General features: G+C 37.3%; 1 protein-coding gene across 1 annotated transcript; it reads left to right on the top strand.

Moving 5' to 3' along the window:
* On the top strand, positions 1 to 25854 carry LOC138692734 (uncharacterized). The gene is made up of 5 exons (XM_069815926.1): positions 1 to 520; positions 2392 to 2574; positions 23965 to 24888; positions 25297 to 25736; positions 25789 to 25854. Exons 1-5 carry the CDS (start codon positions 361 to 363, stop codon positions 25852 to 25854), a joined length of 1773 nt encoding a protein of 590 aa, XP_069672027.1. The 5' UTR covers positions 1 to 360.
* The last annotated feature ends 613 nt before the right edge of the window (positions 25855 to 26467 follow it).

The raw sequence follows: 26467 nt of genomic DNA on the forward strand, positions 1-26467 counted from the left end.
CTTTAATCATAAATCATCCTGGAAGCCTAACTTTCTTGGTATCATGTTCGATAAGGATCTTAGTTGGCCTTTTCACATCGATGACCTTCATAATGCTTTAGACTCAATAAGGGGGGCAAAGACTAATTGGGATTTCCCGGTCTCTGATCGGGTCAAAAACCCTGATGGAACTGATATTTAACCCTTGTGGTGAATTTCGGTGAAGTCCGGAGGGCCTAATTAGTCAAATCCACTCTCCTCACCTCCACGCTGGGGCCCCCTGGGATCTTTTAAGATGCGAAAGAGAGAGTGGTGTGCGGAAAGCAATGGGAAGCTTCCGCATTTATTTATCCCAAGAAGAATAGTATTACAAATAACTGCATGATGAGTTTTTCTCCCGTAAAAAATTCCGGACGTAAACTATCCCCCCAATCGGATGTCCGGGTGGGGGATACAGGAGAAGGACGATTCATGCCAGAACATGAAAAAGAAGAAAGAAGACTGACGACTGCAACTGGAACAGGAGCTACTCTGCAGCCAGGTAAGTTGGAAAATTTGAAGAAAGCAATAAGAACAAACAGAGTGGATGTGATGGGAATATCAGGAGGGAGGTGGGAAAATAGTGGGGAGTTGCAAAAGGAGGCTAGCAATAGCGAAGGAAGCTTTTAATAGAAAAAGGAACATCTTCTGCGGACCTTTGGGAAAAGAACTAAGAAAGATAGTAAAGTGCTTCGTATGGAGTTTAGCATTTTGTAGAGCAGAAATATGGACATTACGACGAAGTGAAGAGAAGAGAATAAAAGGATTTGAAATGTAGATATGGAGAAGAATGGAACATGAGAATTGGACAGACAGAATAAGAAATGAAGCTTTGTTGGAAAGAGAGGGTGAAGAAAGAATGATGTTGAAAATGATCAGGAAGGGGAAAAGGAATTGGTTGGGTCATTGGCTGAGAAGACACTGCCTACTGAAGGATGCAATGGAAGGAAAGGAGAAAGGGAGAAGAGTTGGGGGCAGAAAAAGATCTGAGATGATAGACGAGAATAAGATATATGGATCATATGAGGAAACAAACAGGCAGGCAGAAAATAGGAAAGATTGGAGAACGCTGGGTTTGCAGTGGAAAACCTGGACTTGGGAGAACAATGAATGAATGAATGAATGAATGACTGAATGACTGAATGTATTTTTTGTTACGGTTAAAGACCGCAGATTATGTAGAGGAAGCTATTGCATATCTGGCGAGGATAAAGCAATTTTGTGCATTAATCAATGCAATTGCCCACTTTCTACTGTACTATTTCATCTTCAAGCTTTTTTATTGTAAAAATCGGAGATATGCTTCCCCTTTACCATTTTTGATATCTTCATTCGATTTTGGTATGCCTTTTTTTCTCTTTTGCCTATAATTTTTAGGGCACTAAATTCAAATGCAGCCTTTTTTAAATATATGTAAAGTTATTTCATTCTTCTTCTATGTTTCCTGAAATTTTGATTTGTTGAAGGTGTTCCTTTATTCTACATTCATAAAGCCATTGAATACTACTATCTCTCAATAAATCTATTTTAAATATAGACTTAAGCCTATTATTTTCTTGCTTGAAATTTTTATTCTTTCTTTTATTCCATGGTTATGGTATTCTAATAGGGGATACAACTAAATGATAATCCGTGTCTAATTCTTATATTTCAAAGTGTTTAATATAAACAATTGAATGCTTTGTTGACGTGAAGACACTTCGAGATATACGAGTAGCTTCTAGCCACATAACTTATCCTTTTCATTTGGAAATTTGAGAACTGTAACATAACACTCTCACTTATAGCACTCTGGTAATTGCTGGTACACAATCACACAACATTTAGGAGCCATCTGTGAATAAAAGAATATGGATAAATTAATTTCATTTTAAATGAAAGTCTAAACTTCCATCATTTCAGTTCCCTGAATGTATTTTTCTTTTAGGTTATACTGTACCTATACTAGAAGTAACCATTACTATGCGATTCATCTTTTGATTCCTTTTCAGACTTCACTTTTATGATTCACTTATTTTTAATAGTTTGGAGACGTACAAGTTACCATACTACTGTCCGTCCGAGTGGTTATTTCGCAGGGTCGTCCAAACAGGGGAAATCACATAGCAGTTAGGCCTACTTACTTAACTGTGCCCTTTCTTTTAAATTATTTTAAACAGTTGTATAATACTACGTAAATTTCCAATTCTGTACAGCAAATATTTGCAGAGAAGAGTATCCACTAGTTCTTACAGAGAGGACAGGAGAAACGTTTGGGGCAAACCGGGATGCGACATAAGCATTCGGCTGGACAGTAGCTACCCATTTATCCTCTTCGTAGTTACCAATCAGTGTATTACGAAGATTTTAACCAAGAATTACACTTCCTTTTAGATCGACAAGAAGAAAATGACAAGATGGAAACTCCGATGATGGTGGAGGCTTCGAGCAGCGACCAACAGCGGGCATTTAACAACTGGAATGCGGAGTGGGAGAAGAGAGTCAGGCAGGGGGACCCGCAGAATCTGAAGAATTTGGAGGCTGGACTTCATTATTTCCAATTCGATAGCCGGGAAGGTACAGTAACTGTTTACATCCCGAAGTATACAATTGCTTTCAGCTATGCACAAGCAGCTCGTGGATACCTAGAGTAGCGCAATCAGCTAATCGGCCGCCATTGTTATTCCATTTCAACACTCTTGGGATAGGAATATTTAAAGTAAAGCTCAATTTAGGCAGTGTCCGTGGCGCTTAAAATTAAGAGTAGGTTATTTGATTCTGACTTAGACTATATTATTTCATTCCTATACAACTGTAGCATATACGACAAATAGCGAGCGCTGCGCTGGAATTGCTATGACTGATTTGTCGGTTTTCCGGCGCAAAGGATTGTGGTACTCTGGATATCTACGGACTCTGTGCACAAGTTCAGGAGACTTGAATTCTTATTAGTAGCGAATATGGCATTTATCCAGAGATGTCATGTAACCAGTTCTCACTAGTCGCCCGATTCACTTGTTGAATTAGTCACAATTCGTAGAATCTATTCTTAAATGTTTGAAGTTTAAAATACATTAGGTTCTTGAGAGAAAGCAAGAACATTAAACATTTTAACATGAAATTCTCTAGCTTTTTAATATGACAGTAAATATAATCGTATCATATTTTTAAATCGTTGTTTCTTAACCAAGTGTGCAGACAGTCAGAGGAGGAATACAATATCGACGGCCCATTTAGAAAAGAAAACAACTCAAAATTTAAAGTTTTGAGAAACCTGAATTTTGAAGCTTCATGTTATTGTGAAAAATCATCAAAGGATTGTTGAACTTAATCCAAATTGAAATCATGGAAATAGGCCTACGTAGATAAATTAACATGGAACAACCTAAAGCTTAGTATTCATATCATGAAATAATGTTATTTAATTACTCTGTCTATTTAGAATCCCCTATAGAAGATTTCACTTTAAGAAAAAAGCATTGAACATATGGGGCTATTCCATCAAATGACCAGTTGCCATAGAAACATCTACCTATCACATAGCTTGTACAATGTACAGAGCGATCCAAAAATAGCGCACATCTTAATAGGTTTCTATGGATGAATAAATGGGTAGACCTTATTATAACAATTTTTTTGGTATACCGTCTGTATTTATGTCCTAATACGTTCACATATATTTATAAAGATGAATTTGTTACATTTACTTACATCAGGTTTAACTTAAGTTACATCATTTTTCACAACATATGCTGAAAATTGCAGCCCCTTTCAGTAACGCATGTATAGCTCGCGCAAGGAACGATTACCGAAAAGCAATGGTGGCGTTGCTGTCTGTTTTGACGTGTGTATGTAGGCACGCCGAGGGGGCGAGAAATGCTGGCCGATTGAAGTACTGTCTCTTCCAACAAGATGAACATATGAGGACACAGTTGTGGAAATGAAGAACGTAGCAAGAGAAAAATTTGAAGCTAATTAAACGCGTAACATATGTTTATGAATGAAATAATAATACCGTGCGATACAAGTCACGTATTCACATGCAACGGAACAAACTAAAGTCGTGATGTAACTATCATAACGCAAGACTCGTTCTATAGATGTCATTTCTCTTCCGACTGTACTCTTGAATATCATTTAATCTATCTCATGACCTTTCCTGTTCGCCGCTCTTCCTTATCGCATTGTTTCATTCGCATTCCTTCCTTCGGTATTCTCTACTTGCGAGACCTATACCACAGTAGGTAGGCTATAACACAGTACTCGCCACGCGCAGACTACGAGGCAAGCCCCGCCCTTCTCTACGTCATCCGTTGTACAAAGTGTGAAAGCTTACGCGCCACAGACATGCATTAAAAACGGAGGAAAACAGTAACACTATAATATATGCATACACGCAGCAAAATACAATGAGCACCATTACTTAAAACATTGGCGTCTGGCTACGGAAATCTCCATAGTTAGGTGGCCAGCTGTAGGTGTCGGGGGCCACGGAGATTTCTGGTTTTACGTAAGGGTTTGTTTTGTCATATGTCAACTTTTGTAGATTAAGTCACAGGCTTTTAATTGTCGTAACATATTATTGAATAGGAAGTTTCTTATTACCTTTGGATCCTTCTACCCTCCTTCCCCTAAAAATTTATAGCGTACAGACACATTCACAAACCGTCAATAAAATTTCAGTTGAAACTGTCCCTGAATGAGGAAATTATTCTTTAGAGAAGCCGTCTAAGAGTATGGACATGCAATTCTGGAAAATTAGTAAAACACGGCATTCTCGTGAGAATGGTAAGTGAGGTCATAACAACGTATATGTAACATGGAAATATACTCATATGCTACTGAAGGAAAGAGATTAGAAATAGACACGATATACACTTTCTGGAACCGAACTTCTATCTACGGCATTTTCTTGAAAGAAAGACAAGGGTTTACGGTACAATAAGAAGCAACAGAGAGCTTCTGAAGTCTTTCGTTGAAGATGAAAATAATTTAACAGTAGAAGAGAGCGTATTATATAGGGAGGATGGCGTCTTCTTTAGATTTCGAAATACGAAAGAAGAGAGGAGTTAGGATGGCCAGCACTTTGTACTTGGTGACACTAGGAAGAAAGGAAAATGCTAGAGGAGGCTGTGTGAAAGCTCTCTTGCATCATTCATTAGAACAAATATGTACACAGAGTAAGTCAATATCTGTTCTACTATTCAATTCTGAGAAAAACTATAAAATGGAGCAGAAAAGTTGTGTTGTGATTCCTAAACTGTGCTTTAGGATCTATAAATTAAAAACTCTGACATGAAGCTGTTATATAAGAATAGGTCTATCTTGCTGGAAACAGCTAGCTACTGACGGAAATGATTTAATCTAGATGTCATAAGATACTTGTAGTTGTCTCTCTTCAGTTCCTCAAACAGACCTCGAACACTCTTTATAAAAATCAAAAATCCTTTCTGAAATGGCAAAATAACTTTCTTACCACTACACGCATTAAGTTGAACAATTGAAATAATTAATCTTAAACTTGATCCTGTTTTTCAGTTTCTATGCCGTAGATGATCTTTAAATTATATTTAGTGGCTGGCTAGAGTTCAACACATCGAATCCATCATTAACACATTTTATGAATTCTGATACATGCTTTTCTTCGGGAATAAGGTGCAAAATGGTTTTGGATATTGTATTAGAAAGAACTTCTGCGACCTTTCTTACATTTTGCTTCTCCATTCCACACAGAGTTAAATGATCATTTTGTATCTTGTATGTGTATTTCAGATCTCTTTTGTTGTAATTCAGAAGTTTTAAAAATGTATTCTCATTCACAAATTTCAAAACCACTATCAAGAAGATCGTTTCTTAAGAATTTCAGCGCATGTGGCACATCACAAAAAGCCCATATACTTATTTCAGGAACGTTAGTATTCTGAAATTGGGTTTTATTTTGGACACGACCCAACTTTAACAGAATCCACATATTACGCGGCCCCATGTCATTTACGAATCCTCTCATCCTTAGGCCTATATTCTTCAATTCATATACAGCAGTATGAAGAATGGCAGGGGTTACTGCGCTGTCGGATCGTAAAATATTATCTATAAGAATGCGTATCATCATTTCCCACGGGGCGTGAAACGCTTCTGTCAAGTACGCTTTCGTAAGCCACTATCCATGTGAACGTGGTGTAGTAAGCTTGCCGGTGACGTCAAAAGCTCACGATTCGGTCGTGACGGGATCAAACATGTTTGATTTTCAGTCGTAAGCTGCCTGGCTTTAGTGAAGCAAGATGTCTTGTTAGCTTTGTTTTTAGATTTAGTAAGAGTGATACAATACAATTTTTGGAACTATAGGTATCAAATAAAACATGTTCTGTACAATCCAACATTGGGCGAGTATCGGGATCGTGATAAACAAGCAGCAGCGGATAAACGAATGTCTGCTACCCTAAATATACCAACATTTGGACCGAAGGAATTTATAATGAAATTTAAAAACTTGAAAAGTTTTTTGCCAGGAAATGAGGAAAATTTCTGAGAGTGAGAGATCAGAAAAGTCTACCGATGAGATCTACAAACCTAAAGCTGCCTGGTTAATGAAAATAAACTATTTCAAGTGACATTCTAGTTCTGTTTTGGCAGTTATTGTTTGTTTCATACAGTTTTTGTGTCATATTTTGTTATAAGAAGTCGAACTCGCTCAAACAAATCTTCAAATTGTACCTCTGTCATTCTTAACGAATTTTTTAAATCCTCAGGATGATTTTTAAGTTCTCCTTCAATAAATCTTCAAGCTCCCAAAGCTTTGCGTTGTAGTGTCCACTGCCTAACCCACCATCTCCTTCTCTTGTGTTTTCTTCTTTGCAAGAAACGATTTCATTCGCTGAAACTGAACATATAACCCAGCCATCGGCAATTTTGTACTCGCGATGACATCACTGGACACAAGCCGCAGTACGTAAGATGTAATATTAGTCGAGGAGTATAGAGCACTCCGTTCGGATCCCAGTGGCGGACTCTCAACCCAATCATCTGACGTAGACTACACAATATTGTTTTATAGATGAACAGATTGTATTGTATTTCACCTTTATGTTTGCTGTGCTACAACAACCTAGGAAAATACTTCACAAATTGGCACTCTTAATACAACTCGTAAATTTTCGTCTGCTAGTCACGATCTTTGTTTAGATTTTACAAGTTTTCGTTCAGAAAAAAATTGTTCGGAAATATATCGAATGTAGAGACAAACATAGCGGCTATGTAGGGTTGCGGCAGGCAACCTATGATAATACTATAGATATTTTCTATGGAGAGCATTTTAAATAATTCTAAGCCAGTCTGGTGTGTTATACAATGACAACGTTTAATGTCCTCACTTATTTCCAGCTCTCTTAATATCACGTTAGTCCACCTAGTAGACTTTTTTAAAGTCGTATTTCGAGTCCCGTATGTTACTATAGATACTAATTACTTTCTGTTCAGATTCGTTTCTTCTATATATTTTCTTCATGCTTGGCATAACTTTTCTCTTATTGTATTTCCTTCGAGTGTAATGACATCGAGCAAATATTCTTATACAGAGAGATAATTCGTAACTCCGCGGATGAACATTACCATTTATACTGCATCAATATCTGTGTTTTCACCTGAAACGAGAGATTAGACCACTGTTCATGCATCTTTGATTTTATTTCTCGTTCAGCTAGTGTTTCAATATCCCTTATGCTCCTTTGTAATGTCTGTGTGGATAATTTCATACTGTTAAAAACATCAGATTATTCGGGACAAATAATGTTAGCAACTTTATTCTGACATGTTTTAATGAATTGTCTTTTATTTTAGCACTTCAATGATTTTGCGATTTGTATGTATGTATTGCGAGTAATTTTACGGCTGTCGCCGTCTCCCGCTTCTCAACTTCCAGGTACTCCGGTTTTGACAATCGCCCATTTGTAGACCCCTGCAGATCATATCCTCCTGAACCTCCTCGCTCCATTTCTTCATTGGCCTTCCTCTTCTCTTTTTTTCCGGGGGAGTCCAGTTGAAGACCTTATTAGGCCAGCGGTCGGCTGACATTCTCTGGAGATGCCCATACCATATCAGGCATTTAGTTTCCACTGATTGTAAGATATCTCCTGATACCTGCATTATATTTCGGACATCCTGATTCCTAATGTGGTCCATCCTCGAAACTTGACAACTACGGCGCCAGTAATCCATTTTTAGAGCCAACAATTTCTTCTTCATCCTGTCTCTCATTTCCCAAGTTTCAGATCCATAGGTACATATACTTTCTATTATAGTTTTATATATACTTGTCTTAGTTTTCCTTGTTACCTTGTCATTCCACAGGAGTGTATTTAATTGTCTTATGGCCCGCTTTCCTTGGCCAATCTTATTATTATCTTCATCACTTTTGGCCTGACTGTTGAGGGTAACACCCAAATATTTGAATGATTCAGAATTTTCTATTTGTGTATCCCCAGTATCTAAATTTACCTTGCTGCGACTACCCACAACCATGTATTTTATTTTCTTGAAATTAATTGATAGCCCCCCTTCCTTATTTTGCGATTTCCAAAGCAATAATATAACTTGCATGGAGTTCCCTTTGACTCAGTTTGTTCCATCATAATTTAATACTGGAACTGTTATTTGAATTTCGTTCTTCTATATTTTAATTGCTTGACTCCGTCTAGCCCTACGAAAAGAAAATTATTTTTATACTTATTTTCTACTGCATACATTTCCGTTTACAATTACATTGGATATGTTCATGCTTACCTATGATTTCGTGATAATCTTATGACGTGTCGTAATGTCGCTAGATGTTTGATTTTTAAGTGTCTATTATAATTTTAGAACAGAAGAGGCGTCTACATTGTCACCATATGCACACCTACTGTTCCTCCCATTCTTCCTTAAACACACGTTTCCGAACAGACGTTGAAGGTTTTGAGAAAGAAACAATCTAATATAATCAGGTATCCACTGATAGATGTCTGTGTACTGGAGTTGTAGGGGAGTTGATTGGAAGGGAGAGAGTGAAGCAAAGACAGTTTACTGCGCTGCCCCTTCGACAGCACTATTGCTAATGATCACGATGACATTTTCTCCGATCCCTGCCATACATTCTTCAGCAACTAACCATGGCTACGTCTCGACTGACTACTTTGTCCTTCCGTGTGAACGGACCACGCTTTCCAGCAAGAAGGAACTGGCGTGGAGCAATCACGATATTTTTAAATTGACGCGAGCGTTTCACGCCCCGTGGGTACACAAGCCTGCTAAACAGTCAAATGTATTGTCGTAAGAAATGCTATGCTGCACTTGCATTTATTATTATTATTATTATGCTGCACTTGCATTTATTATTATTATTATTATTATTATTATTATTATTATTATTATTATTATTATTATTATTATTATGTCTTTTTCCATGTCAATCGTATTATTTATATTATATTTTAAGATCTCAAAACTAAAAGAGATCAAACCTACATGCCTTTTATGGTGAAGAGATGCCTTTGTAATGTTCGAGGAGAAGGTAATGGATATTTAAGTTGTCTTTTAAAATCATAGGCGTTTTAGACAGAGCTCGTAACGTGACTGCTACAGCAACATCTTCGACTTTTTCCCCCTTCAAGTTACTGCTCTTCTAGTTATTAACACGGATTTTTTTGAGGACTGAAAATGGAGGATAATTTAATACTTTCATTTTCAAAAGTCTTAATACGGGCTTCTAAGTGCATATTTTCATGTTTTAATTCCTTCAAAGTTTCTTCTAGCTCTGTAATTTGGTCCGAAAGCATCTCATTTTCGGATTTCAACCATTTTTTTTTCAAAATATCAATTTTTTCGTGTCAGAGATACTAGGATTAGTGAACACTTGTTCATTTCCATTATTAATTGCAGGACAATAATTTTCTCCCGTGTTCGAGACGCTGGAATCCAACACATTTTCTAGGATCTTTTTGTTATTTCTCCTCTCCATGCGTTGGGTCCGGCGTTCTGAAGGATCATTATTTGATTCGGGATTAGAATTCGGTATAGGCCTATTTAGATGGGGTTCAGCTCATTCACGTAATATCCATTTATGTTTCAAAGTTGGAAGCTCCGTTTTAAGATCCCTTTCATAATAATTTTCACCAAAATGATAAGATCAGACTGTTGCGTTTTCTTCATTGAAAGAATCTTCCCTTTTACACAAATATGCCCATCTTTTCCTACGCACATCTTATTTAGGGAATCTGTGGAAAGTGATACTCGCGCGGGCAGAAATCCTTGTTGTAGGCTGTTTGAGCAGGTAGCAATAGCGCATACAAAAGGCATTTTTTCTTGTTTTGTTTTCGCAATAGCTACTTTCAATAGTACGTCATAATGTTAGTCCTTAGAACTAGACCAATTAAATTTATATTTCAGTTATGCAATATACGGTCGTAGGACATATTTTGACTGAGAAAGATAGCATAAACATTATTTATATTAACATTTTCCAGAAATTATTATTAAAACAAATGACCTTATGATGAAACTTACTTGTATGTACAGAATGAAGTAGCTCTATTAAACCTAACACAAAAATATGTACAATCACTATTTACAAACACAAAAAACAAACAATTTTCACTCAAACCCTCAAACTACTGTAAGACTGGTAATCCCCGCCACTTGGAGTGTACAGTACGATTATTTAGTCCTGACAGTCGCCGGAGATGTGCGCCTAGATCAGGCGAATCCATTTAGTTACGCCAAGGGGTGTATGGGTTATTCATTCGCTTGCCTTCGAAGCGATCGGGATGTCATGCGTGCGGTGGAGCGGCATGTTTCCAGTACAATTAAGCTGTACTGCATTCCTTTACCGACCGCTCGCCCTTATCTCTACTCCGGAACTTTTCCCCTCTTTCGCGTCGCTGAGCTGTCAGGACTAAATAAGCGGTCTGTACAACGGCTGATGCCAGAGACAGAGTTTGCTACCGCGCATCCAGTTCATGACATGTACCGTGTTATACTTACAGTGGCATGTACGAACTCTTTTTACCATGTTTGCGGCCACTTTTTTGAGCACGCATACACTGATGTTGTTAATCTCCGTTGTTATGGTACTCTTTAGTTCCTCCAGAGTGTGCGGTCTGTTTTTGTATACCCTTCCTTTAAGATAACCCCACATAAAGAAATCTGGGGACGTCAAATAGGAGGTCATGGACGCTACAATCCTCGAAAAATGATACGCTCACCCAAAAGCTCGCGCAAAAACTGCATGGTTTCATTAGATGTGTGACATATGGCACTGTCCTGCTGGAACCAACAATCACATTCATCACTGTCAAGAAGCGCAATAAACTGTATAATGATATCTATGTACACAACACTGGGCACTGTAGTTTCAAAGAAAGTGGAGCCCACTATACGACGACGTGAAACGGCACACTACACTCCAATTTCTTTAGAGTGTAAGGGGGTTTCATGGAACACATGTGGATTTTCGGTGGACCAAATTCGAGAGTTTTGACTGTTCATGTAACCACTAAGGTGAAACCACGCCTCACCTGTGAAGAACACATGGTCAAGCTCTGCAATTCCATGGTTGTCAACTAATGACCGCAACCATGTAAGCTACAGTACACTACGCGATTTTGTTTATTAGGCTCCTTGAATTCTTGAACACTGCGTACATGATAAGCACGAAAATGTAACCGCTTCATCGCTCTCTGAGCACTTCCACATGAACTCTAAGAGTGGAGCTCAGAGTCTCCGCGAACGTTTTGAAGGCGAACGCTCCATCACATTTCTCACCTCAGCCAGTTTAGCAGGAGTTAAAATGGCCGGTCTCCCGGTTCTCTTCTTGTCTGCAACTGATCCACATTCCCTGAAACTGACGATTACTCTCGTTATGGTCGAATTGTTGGGCACTACCACATCCGGATAATTCCTGCGAAATTCGTCTACAACACGTGTACAAGGACGACTGGAAAAATAATGTTCAACAACGAAACCTCGTTGCTCTTTGGAAAACGACATGTTTGCCGAGCAATAAACAAAGAACTATTGCAAGCGTCAGTGTATACATACACATCACAATGACGACAAGGTTTGTTGCTGTAGCAACATGATGCGGTAGCCGATAGCACTTTCCAACTGCATTACTCAATATAGACACCATAATTTTAATGTGAGCGACTTTTGGAGCGCTCGTATTAGGCAAGACCCATAGGCCTATAATCAATGCTTTTTTCTTAACGTGAAATCCTCTATAATTACTTTCTTCTCACAAGATCTGGGAGTTATCTTCGGCATGGAGTTCCACCTCCTTGGCCACCAAATATCTTCATTGAGTCATTCCACTTCAAACAGGACAAATATAAAGGAAATTTAACCTTGATGTTTTTTATTTCTGTCAAATTTTTTGTTCGATTGAAGGAACAAAAATAAAATTTAAGGGATACAGGGTTACATACAATCTGTGAAATCATATCTTTGTAATTTCTCAGTCGTAGATTGGCTGTTAATTTCGCAGTGTTTCCACCATCAATTAACAACTTTATATTCTCATGATGACCACACACATACAGACTGAATGAGTACTACTAGCTCCAGGAAGCACACATTGTTTTGGTCTTAGTTCCGCAAATTTTTAAAAACTAATTTGTATGTCTGAATATTTAACCTTAAAAGCTCAAAATGTTTCTTTTAAATCTGATGACAATAATCTTTTCTGTTTCTGTACTTTGTGGCCGTCTTCTTTTACAGAAACGAAGTTTTACTTTCTCGCCATGATGCGACTTATATCATTATTAGTGTAATGGTCAATTAAGTACTTTTTCCACTATGGATGTGTCTAAAGTTTATCCAATTCTAGATTCTGGATTTGAGAGAATTCCCCTCTCTGCAGCTAAGTTTTTTGCAACACTGATCATGTGATTAGATGCATCACAGTGTTCCCTAATTTTACTGTATGACCACTCTTCAAATATATAGTATTGACAGAAGTCAATAGTGTTTCCGAAACACTCTGGTAGCTTATTAATTATGTCACCGCTACTCTTCTCATCTGGTGTTGTTTCTACTTCCTTTTTTCTCAACGCGAAAAATCTTTTCCTTATGTGTCTGTTTTATTTTCTGATATTTCTGTTAGGGATAATTCTTCTGTGATAATTTCTTCTTCTTAATTGATGTCTCACCCTTGACATCAAACTTTCATTAAAATTATCAATGTCCGTCACTGACACCTCTGACACCTCTGAATTATTTATCAATTTCCGAATTGCCTGTTGTTTCTTCTTCAATGTTCTGGACACTAGAACCGCCTAAGATATCAACACTGCTGGTTTGAACAGCACTTGATTCACTAATATTTGACATTAACAAAATTTTCTTACGACAATTTTCACAAATCCTAAGATTGTACGACAACTTAATGTGTTGCATTTTCAATTTTTAAGCATGTTGGAAGTCACGCACCTTAATTTCCCTTTCTTAAACCTACGACTATGATTGCTTATTTTGAAAGGATTAAAACACTGATCATGTCTAGGTTCTGTTATTACTCATTGTGATTAGCCTACACACTAATTGCACCAACTAAAAACAATAACAGAAACTACGCCACACACACTCGCGGTAATACTATAGTACAGTGTTATTAATGCCCTAACGTTTGAAAATCTCGGAACAAACTGAAGAGAATTCATTCCTCCTTGGACCTGGATTAGGTATGGTATTGTATATCCCAGCCAATCTTCTCCAGACATAAACAAAGAGGACTGACAGTCGCCAGTGTGATGTCGCATGCCAGACTTCAGCCAACAGTTAACAGTGTGCCGCTACAAGGAATTAAGAGCGCAACAGAGCTCTATGCGCGTATTTATTTAGTATTTTTTTACTCTGTCATTTATTGCTTTTCCACTATGAAATTTTGGTCTACTTACACATAATTAAATGGAGAACATGCTGATAATTTAAAAATGGTATTCTAAGTTTGCTAACATTATGAACAACAAAATTAACCTATATAATAATTATGGCATAAAGTACTGTGAATACATAAAAATGGAAAGTGATTATACACAGGCTAAAAGCCTGATATTTAACCTTCCAAATGAAACTAACCTCGATTTCATACGATACACATAATGGGAGAAACGAATGTTTGTATATGCCAATGTGTACAATTTTTCAATAATTTTGATGCTGTATAGATCTCAAAATAACCAGAACTGGGGCCAAGAAAAATAATATGGGTCTCTTATTTTTACCTTTAGAAAGCATACAAGAAGTTTCAAACAATTCTAAAAATATGAGATGAAAAATTTGTCCGGTCTGACGTGGAATGACTCCATTGCATATAAAGCCGACACCTTTACATTTATACTTTGCTCCAAAACATGACGTCCTTCCTTCACACCTTTCACCACTTAACTGTAGAAACGAGCAAGGGGTAAAATTTACAAGCGTCTAGCTGTAGCAAACAGGAGTCTCAATTTCTGCATGTCTGATTGGGTCGGGAGAGATTGGTCGAGATCGGTCATCTGCCGTTGTAAGAGCCATCTCGTGTATGTGTATATATACGCGTATTAGACTGTGGTCTATATCGTGTAGGCCAATGCCATCATCCTGGCGGCAGCCTTCGAAATCTCATAGAATTGTCTGTGTTTTTTCTGTAATTTGTTAAATTTGTTTCTCTATTTATTTGTGCTATTTAGATGTGTATTGATATAATGTAACTAGTAATAACCATACTTTTTATGTAAGTTTTGTGGTTCCTCAGTTTTCTTATAAACGTAATGTACAAACTCATAAGAAAGTAAAGCATGTTGTGAAAGTAAGCAAGTCCTTCAAGTGCGATTATTATGACGCGCAGTTCAATCATGTGAAGAATCTTAAAAGGCATGAAATTAAAAAAAAAAAAAAAAAACATAATATTGTATATAATAGGTTTAAAAGTGACAAAATCTTTAAATGTGAAATGTGTGATGCTCAGTAATCAAGAAAACAAACTCTGAAATAACACGAAAGTCAGGTGCATCAGTTAGAAGCAGTGACGCGTAAGAATGTATCAAAACATCATTGCTCTCTTTGTTCATATGAAACAACCAAATATGAATGATTAAAACATTATAATGAAATTCATAATATATCACAACTAAATCGGAAACATTTCTAAACTTAGAAGAAGTTCATAAATGGAAGAAAAACACAGAAGTGGAGACCAGAGAAAACTTTATATACAGTAAGTTAGAGCGTGTCAGAAAACAGCAAGTAACATTAAGCATCACTATTTTTCCTGTTACCACAGTTGAGTATTACATGCCTACGTGAAACAGACAAAGGCATATATACAAATACAGGGCAGCAAAAATTAATGCTTTTTGTCCGGCCAGTATGAAAATAAGAGAGTTGGAAGTTATAATTTACGGACACACATGTTGGGCATGGAAGTGACCTTGGCCATTTGTTTCTCTCTTCTTCTCAGCGCCTGGAAACAGCCAGTAAGATAGCTAACAAGATACCATTTGACACCATATTGAATGAGATACGAGACTCTGTCACAGAATCCAGTTTAGAAACAGTACATCTCTTAACTAAAAAGGACTGTATAATACTGAGAAAGCCTTCAATCTTTCGGAAGAGGGGATGCGTAATGCTGGATACAGGAAGTTACAGAAAGCAGTGATCAGTGTATTCTGTATTATAAGTAGGGAAAGGAAGTTCATGTATTTGCATATTTATTCTCTATCATTGTTTGAATATGCTGAAAGATTATCTACATGAATCACACATTTCTGAATACAATTATATTACTTTTATTGTGCATTAATGTGCATATTTTGCCTCTATTTATAAAAGCATCATATTTCAACATTTATGCAGGGAACCTGCTTATTATGTATGTTTATTTGTCTTTCCCTCATTTTTAAAAGTATGTAATCTTGTAAACACGACTAATTTATGTTTATGAATTTTGAACATAACGATGGCGCCCCCATAGGGAGCCTCTTGAGTTAGCAATTAGTATTCCTTTACTGCAGTCTTGAGCAGATTTCGATAGAACAATATCCAGTTTAACATCAGTTGCAAAAAATGTAGGAGATAAAGTGAATGAGAAAACAGCAAATATTCTTTCCAAAAACCCTGGATATTATCAACTTAAAGAAATTCAAGATATTCTCGAAGGAAAAACACCCCAAAAACCAACAAAATGTTCTGTAGAACAGCTCACAGCTTTTGTGCAAGCCCTTCTTACTTCTTGTGACGTAGAACGAAATTTATCGCGCTACAAAGCTATGCTTAGAGACAACAGGCAAAGAATGACAACAGAAAACATACGACACTGCTTAGTTGTGAACTGTAACAGCATAAATGGAACATTCAGCAATGAGGCTAGCATTTCAAAATCCATAGACTAAACGTAAGTTACCTATACCTTATTATTCTGTTAAAATAATCTCAGACTGATAATGAATACTTTGTAGCATATTTATCAACAATTTTTACGGCATAAATGCATACATATTCTTCACATTTTTAGGGCATGAACTTCCTTTCCCTGATTATAAGCCACAAGGAACTGCTCCTGACATGACAGCACATTTTTTGAAAGAAGAAGATTTTGTTCTTATAATACAAAGCCCAGGGAGAAATTTTAAAAACATATGGCTCAGAGAAAGTAATAATTGAGGGCTTTGCCGGAAGAAAGGCGGATAGACCTATATGCCCTTCTTCGGAAAAACGGTTTAAAATGTAGTGAATAATTCGCTAATTATAATAGCGGAATTTTGTTTTGATTGTACTGTACATACCTGCAGGAAAGGGCTGCATGCGTGTATAACATTTTATTCAGGTGCGTTTTAAAATCTTAGATTGCATGTATCTCATTTAGCCATATTGACGTATACGCCCTTTTTCCGGCAAACCCCTCAATTATTGATGGTAGGGCCTACCCATGGTATGGGTGATTATGGATTTCAACTTATCGCAATAATGACAGTTGATGAAATGAATCAGGGATTTCCAGGGACTTTCTTAATATCTAATAGGACAGATGAAAATGTGCTATCTTTTGTTTTTTAATTGTGTTAAACAAGAAATTGGTATCCTGGCCACAAAATCTTCATGAGTGACATGAAAGAAGAATTTTATAAAGGTTTACGAAAATGTCCAGCTTTGGCATCAAATTTTTTGGATTAGGACTCTAAATTATACCGGGAAGCTAGAAGGCGAATGAAGAACTTCCAAGTGCCTGGGCAATAGATATTACTACAGTGCGAGCGAGAAGTTTCTCCGCAGTGCTTCTGTAGCCACGGTGCAGCCGAGAATCCACCAGGCAGAGAATTCAAGTGGCAGCACTGGCCGCTAAGCATATGATTGACTGGGGATGTGAGGTTGTCAAACCGGAATTAATGGGAAAATGTCAACTTTCTACAAGATTATGTACCAGCTGTCTACAGGATTACTACAACTAATGGAGCTGCGGAGGGACTTTTGGATCGCACTGTATAAAGCTTGGGTAACTGCGATGGGCCCTCCCGATAAACGCTTGTTTTACACCTGGCACATCGAAAAAGTATGGAGTAAGAACATTAGGAATAAAATAAACGATTTAACCTAGCAGCCAGTAACATACACGTATTTACGAGTTCTTCATACAGAAAATGACGAGAACATTTATGCTAAACTTTTGGTAGGAATCCTTCAGTATTTAACAGGTGATACTGAATTATCATTATTTTTTTAATATTTTACTACTACTGCATGAAGAACATAGTGTGTTGGGCCTGCTGCCGTAGGAAATAATTGTGGTATAGATATTAATATGCACATAGAACGGATGCAACGTAGTGCTCTAAAGCACATATACCTACACTGTAAAAAAAACAAGAAGACTAGACAAAGACATATCAACTCTCATGAAATTAACCAGAGATAGACTATTCGACAGACTGACCGTTTTGAACAAAAGAGAAATACAAAAACAAATCTGATATGAGCAAGCCAATCCGCAAAGAAGTTCTAAATATTTCTCTGTCACTTTTGCAAAGAAAGGAAACAGATCAATAAAATATATGTACAGTTCATGTTTCTTTAGTGTTGTTGTTTGTTTGTTATTTAGTAATATTGTATTTGTTAAATTCGTTTCTTCATAAGTCAGTTTATTAATTTTATCCTGACATTATCTATGGGTGGCAAGATTTATATACAGTGATGTACAGTTCAGCAGTGTAAAGTGAAAAACTGGTATCTACACATTCATTTGTAGATTGGATTTAAATGGTGAGTGACTTATATGGTATTTCATAACATACTATTAATGATGTTCTTATATTAATTATTTATGTTGGATTTAATCAATTTTTTGTGGGGATATTCATATTATGTTAGTACAATATAGGAACCTTACATGCAGGAAACAAGCATCGAACCAAAATCACACATGCGCGACTGATTTCACTCGACCCAACAGTACAATCGTTAATGTTTTATTGTACAATCATTACTTATTAATTATAAATAAGATACACTTTAGAAGTGTAGGTCTAAAAGCAATTGGCGTACAAATGTATGTAACACTTATTAGACCAGTACACCTATTCATTTCAAGAGAAACACAATATCTGAGACTTAGAATAAATTGACGCCTAATGTCAAAGGACACTAACTCCAAAATCACAACTTTACAGGGGAGGCAAAAAACAGTTTAATTGTGTACATTTTATTGTTACTGCTTTAATTTAAGAGATATGTTGATAAAATTTAAATCATATATACTGTATATATATCAAATATAAACCTAAAGACAATACAATACAGTACATATTTTCTAGAAATATTTTAGTATTGTCTTAAAAATTAACACATTTTGGAGATAGTGTTCTTTGTTACTAACGAAGCTTTCAATTTAGTAGACAGTGTTAAAAATAAATGCCAAAATATTGAATTTAAACATTTTAATAAAAAATTATAGCTATTTGACAATGCAGATTAATAAATTTAATTATTGTGGTGAGCAGCAAATATCAATTTCTTCTTCTTCATAAAGGAATATTATCTAAACTTAGAACATATCAGTAAGATTATAAAAATACCAGTTAATATTATTTACGCAGCATAAAAGCATAATATTATCATTATTAGATCAATTTATACTATTATCTGAAATAATAATTTTAACAGTGCATTTATAAAATAATAAAAGAGCAAAGTTATCTTCATTTTTACATTGCATTTTAGAACATCAGTGTTTTTAAATATTGCTAATGTTACTTTAATATACCACAGCTGATGAGGGTTTGGACGAAAAAGTTATTCAATTAATGATCAATTTATTTAAAAAATAATGAATTCTACAAATTCAGTTCATTTAAAAGTCTGTCTGCACGTAATGAAAAGAAAACACACTTAACTCAGAATTTGTGCCCTAAATGACATTGAATAAAATTATAATATGAATATATTATATTATATTTGATTCAGTATTTTATGTTTTGAATAGTATCAATATCTACACCTCTCATATAAAAATTTGAAATTTCCTCTTAATTTTATAATCACTCATTGCTCTTCATTTTGAGTACTGTATCTTATATTACGATTTCCTGTTCTCCATTTTTAAACTATTGTAAAAGAATTGGTAATTTCCTGGTAAAATATTCTGTTTACACAGTTGCAATAGATTTTTAATTTTCTAATCTTGTATATTTTTAGTGCTCCTTGATGCTTTGGTTTAAGCTGACGATTATCCAGCCTAAATCCAAGTGTAATCTTGCTTTGTACATTGAATTTTTGGAATTCTTCATCATACTTGTATTTAAATAATAAGTGTTCACTGTTACTTTTCCGATACTGGAACCACACTATATCCAGCCATCTTACAATGTTTCCGTTAGTGTCAACTTTCTTGTTCTTTATTAATGTCTTCTGAATTTCTCTTACATAATTAAATCACTCTGTTTCACTTCTATTTTTGATACAGCTTAAAGTATAGTGTATCACCCTGATGGATCAAATATTTCTGTATGTTTGGTTGTTTTTTTTTCAATGTTCGCGTGGACTGTGTCCATTTGTGAATGTCCTGGTTAAAAAAAATATGTTCAATTTGAGGTATGTCAAAAACATTCGCAGCGTAGAGGAGCATGGTTGATATAAGCACATTCCTCCACAAGTATCGAACATGAAATAGAACCTTTTACCATTCTGCAGTTTTTTCATTTGAGCAAAGAGACGTGATGGTACTACTGCAGCTTCCCTTTCTGCAATTATCTCGTTTCATATAAAATTTTGTGCTGTTCTGTTGGCTACAGCATACACGGTCAAATTATATAGGCCTACAGCTAATCTACGTTTATAAAACACTCATTCCATTTTAAAACTTGGATTGTAGCGCACAGCTTCGAAATAAAATTTAAAAAAGTAAAGAACGTTCACTGATGCCATAATTTTGTAATTTTCTTTTACTTGAGCTGCTTCCTTTCTTTCAATGTGGGACTGACGAACTGCCTCCGTTTCTATCTTCTTAAGTTCAAACATGTGATCATATTTATAACATTTATTGCATTGATGCTTTCTGGGATTATGAAAAGCTATATTAAAATTATTTTTGAAAATATGACGTTAATATGAAAGGTTTTCTGTCTGAACATTAGCATTCCTGAATTTCCCTTCCCCCAACATTTGGGCTCATCATTGATCCGGATGCACCGCAACCTTAGGCTTACTGTGCTACCTATGTTTTATCATTTAATACCAATTCATCAACCCTGTTACCTTGATTAAGGTGTACAGTCCAGATATAGAACGTTTATTACAAACTGTAAACTTCTTACAAACTGAATTGATTTAAGAATGCGTGTTCTCTTAATAAAAAAATTATCAAATCTTTAACAATAAACAGTATGGTGATTGTATTACATTCTTGGTTGTATGTTCTGAGGAAGTGTCACCAATAAAATCTTAGAAATGTTAAATAATTTAGAGACAAAGAACACTATCTCAACTCAGTGTTCTTCTAGTTTATATTTTATTATTGTCAAAGAAAACTAAGTCTAGATAGTGTTGTTTGACACTCAGCATCTGTCTAAATTAACACAACACTATCTAAAAAAAAAAAAAAAACAAAAAAAAAACTATTACTTGTAGAGACATATTACTTTCACACTATTATAAAGGCTACTTTGTACAACATGATACTACAAATAATTCAGAAAGTCGATTTTTGGCGATAGTGTCCTTTGACACTAAGCCGTCGAAATGTCAAAGTGTTTTGTAACTAATTCTATAAGTGAAATGAATTACTTTATAATCGAAATTGAAACGTTTATCTCTCTTCAATAGCACAGAGCATACAGCTGATCGCGAAGCCCGACCTCTCTATGACGTCACATGGAATGTTTGAGAGCGACATTTCTATTTGTCTCCGAATCACACATTAGTCGATGGTAGCCAATAAGAACTCGACATACAATATAGCTAGCTACACCTGAAAATTTCTACTCCTCACAGCGCGACCGATCTCGACCGATCTCATCCGACCCAAATTAGACGTCTCTTGTATGCTACAGATAGACACTTATATAAAATTTAGCTGAGTTGCCAATTCCTGAAGTCATTATCACATTGTATTTATGCCACGCGCCTAAGGGTTAAGAAGATAGGGATTTACGAGGGTTTACAATTCCAGGAAGAAAGACCGTCATATATTTTGGTGCAAGGTATACCCTCACCATTATTACAATCTAAAAAGCGTCACATTCCAGTACAGTGCCCCGAAAACTTACATAGTGCGAACACTGGATGAAAGATTAAGTAACAAAGTTTACTCCGAAGACCGTTTAATTGCACAACTGGACAGTATTGCACAACACAGCATGACCTAATAGTCTATTGTAATGTAACGTTTATTGTTATAATTGTAACTAACAATAAAATTACAAAAATGGATAAGCAATAAAGAAAACTGGTAATGTTTTAGGCCCATATTCGAAAAATTCTGGGTTAAAACTCCGTGCCCAGCCAATTTGACTCATGTTTTTCATGGTTTCCCTCAGTCACGAAGGCATATACTGGATTGGAAATTTGCATATCATGATTCATAACACCCTTAATCACCAATATCATGAACATTAAAATAAAATCTAAATCAATTACATGAACACAAGCCATTTATAACACACGACAATAAAAACAGAGTCAGAACAAAAGTCCATGGCCTACAGATATACCCAAAGATCCTACACACGTGATACGATCATAGATGTTAGTGTGTATGAATAAACTTATCAAAAGAGATGCCAACTGAGAATAAGTGAAACAGGAGAAGGTGGTTATGGGATTTTTAAGTCAGGTAGGATAAATTTAATTTTAGACAAAATGAATAACACGACCTCAGAATGGCTCGAAATTAACATAGGAGTGAAACGGATTTGCGGTGTTTCTCTTTTTCTGTTTATAATGCAAACGAAAAAAATTATTCAGGAATGGAGAGCCATGCGATATAAAGAGTTAGAGATAAACAGATATTTAAAAATATGTTAATTAATATTTGTGGATAACCTAGTTTTAATAGCACCTACAGAAAATGATCTACAATACTCAGTACATTAGTAAAATATCATTGCAAAATATAACATGGAAATAATACAGAAAAAGAAAGTTTCGCCTTCTGGCGAAAATAGCTTGTCCCTAGTAAAATATGTTTGGAAGACAAAATTTTAGAAAGAGCAAATGATATTACATATATTGGCTACAAATTAACATTTGATAATTATTTAGAATAATGAGCAAAACTGTAAAACACTCCAAGACTATGGAAATGATCAATAGAGTAATGAAACCTTCCCTGGTACAGAAAAGCACTAGAATACGACTTCAACAAACCCTGTACTCAGTTATGGCAGTTCTTTTTATTTTATTGAGTTATTTTACGACGTTGTATCAACATCTCACGTTACTTAGCGTCTGAATGAAATGGAGGTGATAATCCAGGTGAAATGAGTCCGGGGCCCAGCACCGAAAGTTACCCAGCATTTGCTCTTATTCCCTTAAGGGAAAACTCCGGAAATACCTCAACCAGGTAACTTGCCCCGATCGGGATTCGAACTCGGACCACTTGGTTTCGCGGCCAAACGAGGTGACCGTTACTCCACAGGAATGGACTTATGGTAGTGAGGCAAATATATTAAGGGGAAAGAACAGCTAATGAAATAAGATTTATGCGAAGAACAGTATTATATAAAAATGAGATCATAAGTGCAGCGATGAAGTAATGGAAGAACTCGGCCTGTAATCAATACTCAATTTCATACAAAATATGAGAACAATTGCATGAGACGTTTGCGATGTATGAGATCCCACAGAATCCCAAAAGCTATGCTTCACTATCTATCTTAGGGGAAAAGATTTCTGGGAAGCCCCATAAAGAGTTTGAGAGAAAATTACTCTTTATTATGAGATCTAATAGACCACATGACCTAAAACTTGTATGGATGATGATGAAGTCAGGTAGATAGATGTCTTTGGAAATGGTTCTTGTTGCGCAGTAGTGCAATGGAACAAATGCATAGTGTGATTGTTTTGGTTTTGCCAATCCACAATGCATATGCAAGGAATTTCCGCCATCGAGTACAGTTAAGAGAAAAATATTATGTGCTGACAATTAAGATTATTATTGTTTTTACCAAGTATGCTAATTTGAAGCTTTATGCCATGAAGTCCTGAAAATATGCTGCATAGCATGCTCAATAGTTAATATACACAGGAACGCCTGAAATATGAAAAAAAGGTACAGTTAATTTTGTATATTCGTTACTACTGTCGTTCAAAACATGTACAAAATGATTTTGTATGACTTGAAAATGGAGAGTAAATTATGCAGTTGAATACGTATCCTCGCCTTACTACTAGGTCTATGTCATTCACTGAAAGTAAGTGAATGCAGTGACACATGCTTAACAATCAAGTTTATTTTGCTTCTTGCAGACTTACCAGGATACATGGAAGACAAGCCAGGTACAATACCACAAACCACGCCAGCTACCATGACAGAACCAATCCCAACTCACATGTTAGATCCCGTGCCACATTCCGTGCCACCACCCGTGCCACCTCCCGTGCCACCACACGTGCCATCACCCGTGCCATCACCCGTGCCAGCACCATCATTACAGAACCCACCAGAAGAAGAAGATGACAGGAGAACGAAGAGTTGCTGCTGGCGTTGTTTAAGGTATTTATTTCTTTGGCTACTTCACATGTTGAATCGCAGGCCAGCACCCATGCCAGCGCCTATGTCATCTCTCATGATAGATTCAATGCCAGCTCCCATGCAAGATACCATATCAGTACCTATTCCAGAAACCATGTCAGCTCCCATGCCAGAATCAATCCCAGACCCCATGCGAGCTTCAATGCAAGATATCATTCCAGCTCCCATGTCAAGTCACATACTAGATCCCGTGCCAGCCCCCATGCCAACTGGAATGCCAGCTCCCACGCCAAGAGCAATGAGCCTCTGGTCTCGTTTAAGATATAGGTTTCGTGGGCCAGCTCCCATTTCATTTGACATGCCATTTCGCAGGCCAGCCCGCATGCCATCTCCCATGCCAGATCGCATGTCACCACCATATTCCAATTGCCTACCAGCAGAAGATAGGCACCGAATAAGGAATGCCTGGTGGTCTTGTTTAAGATATATATTTTTTGGGCCACGTCCCGTACTAGATGACGACGAGACATATTACACGCCGGCACCTATGCCAACTTCTGTGACAGCATCCTTGCCAGATCCCATGCCAGTACCCAGACCAGCACCAATTCCAGATTATATGCCAGGATCCATGACAGCTCCCATGCCAGATCCAATACCACTACCAGTGCAAGATTCCATATCGGTGCCTATGCCAGGTCCTTTGCCATTACCCATGCCAGCTTCCATGCCAGCAGAAGATAGGCACCGAAGAAGGAATGCCTGGTGGTCTTGTGTAAGATATATATTTTTTGGGCCACGTCCCGTACTAGATGACGAGACATATTACACGCCGGCAACTATGCCAACTTCTGTGACAGCATCCTTGTCAGATCCCATGCCAGTACCCAGACCAGCACCAATTCCAGATGATATGCCTGGACCCATGACAGCTCCCATGCCAGATCCAATACCACTACCAGTGCAAGATTCCATGTCAGCGCCTATGCCAGGTCCTATGCCATTACCCATGCCAGCTTCCATGCCAGCAGAAGGTAGGCACCGAATAAGGAATGCCTGGTGGTCTTGTTTAAGATATATATTTTTTGGGCCACGTCCCGTACTAGATGACGAGACATATTACACGCCGGCACCTATGCCAACTTCTGTGACAGCATCCTTGGCAGATACCATGCCAGTACCCAGACCAGCACCAATTCCAGATGATATGCCTGGACCCATGACAGCTCCCATGCCAGATCCAATACCAGTACCTGTGCAAGATTCCATATCGGTGCCTATGCCAGGTCCTATGCCATTACCCATGCCAGCTTCCATGCCAGCAGAAGATAGGCACCGAAGAAGGAATGCCTGGTGGTCTTGTTTAAGATATATATTTTTTGGGCCACGTCCCGTACTAGATGACGACGAGACACATTACACGCCGGCACCTATGCCAACTTCTGTGACAGCATCCTTGCCAGAGCCCATGCCAGTACCCAGACCAGCACCAATTCCAGATGATATGCCTGGACCCATGACAGCTCCCATGCCAGATCCAATACCAGTACCTATGCAAGATTCCATATCGGTGCCTATGCTAGGTCCTATGCCATTAGCCATGCCAGCTTCCATGCCAGCAGAAGATAGGCACCGAAGAAGGAATGCCTGGTGGTCTTGTATAAGATATATATTTTTTGGGCCACGTCCCGTACTAGATGACGACGAGACATATTACACGCCGGCACCTATGCCAACTTCTGTGACAGCATCCTTGCCAGATCCCATGCCAGTACCCAGACCAGCACCAATTCCAGATTATATGCCAGGATCCATGACAGCTCCCATGCCAGATCCAATACCACTACCAGTGCAAGATTCCATATCGGTGCCTATGCCAGGTCCTATGCCATTACCCATGCCAGCTTCCATGCCAGCAGAAGATAGGCACCGAATAAGGAATGCCTGGTGGTCTTGTTTAAGATATATATTTTTTGGGCCACGTCCCGTACTAGACGACGAGACATATTACACGCCGGCAACTATGCCAACTTCTGTGACAGCATCCTTGCCAGATCCTATGCCAGTACCCAGACCAGCACCAATTCCAGATGATATGCCTGGACCCATGACAGCTCCCATGCCAGATCCAATACCAGTACCTGTGCAAGATTCCATATCAGTGCCTATGCCAGGTCCTATGCCATTACCCATGCCAGCTTCCATGCCAGCCGAAGATAGGCACCGAAGAAGGAATGCCTGGTGGTCTTGTTTAAGATATATATTTTTTGGGCCACG

Source organism: Periplaneta americana, chromosome 17 (assembly GCF_040183065.1).
Source record: "Periplaneta americana isolate PAMFEO1 chromosome 17, P.americana_PAMFEO1_priV1, whole genome shotgun sequence".
NCBI lineage: Eukaryota > Metazoa > Arthropoda > Insecta > Blattodea > Blattidae > Periplaneta > Periplaneta americana.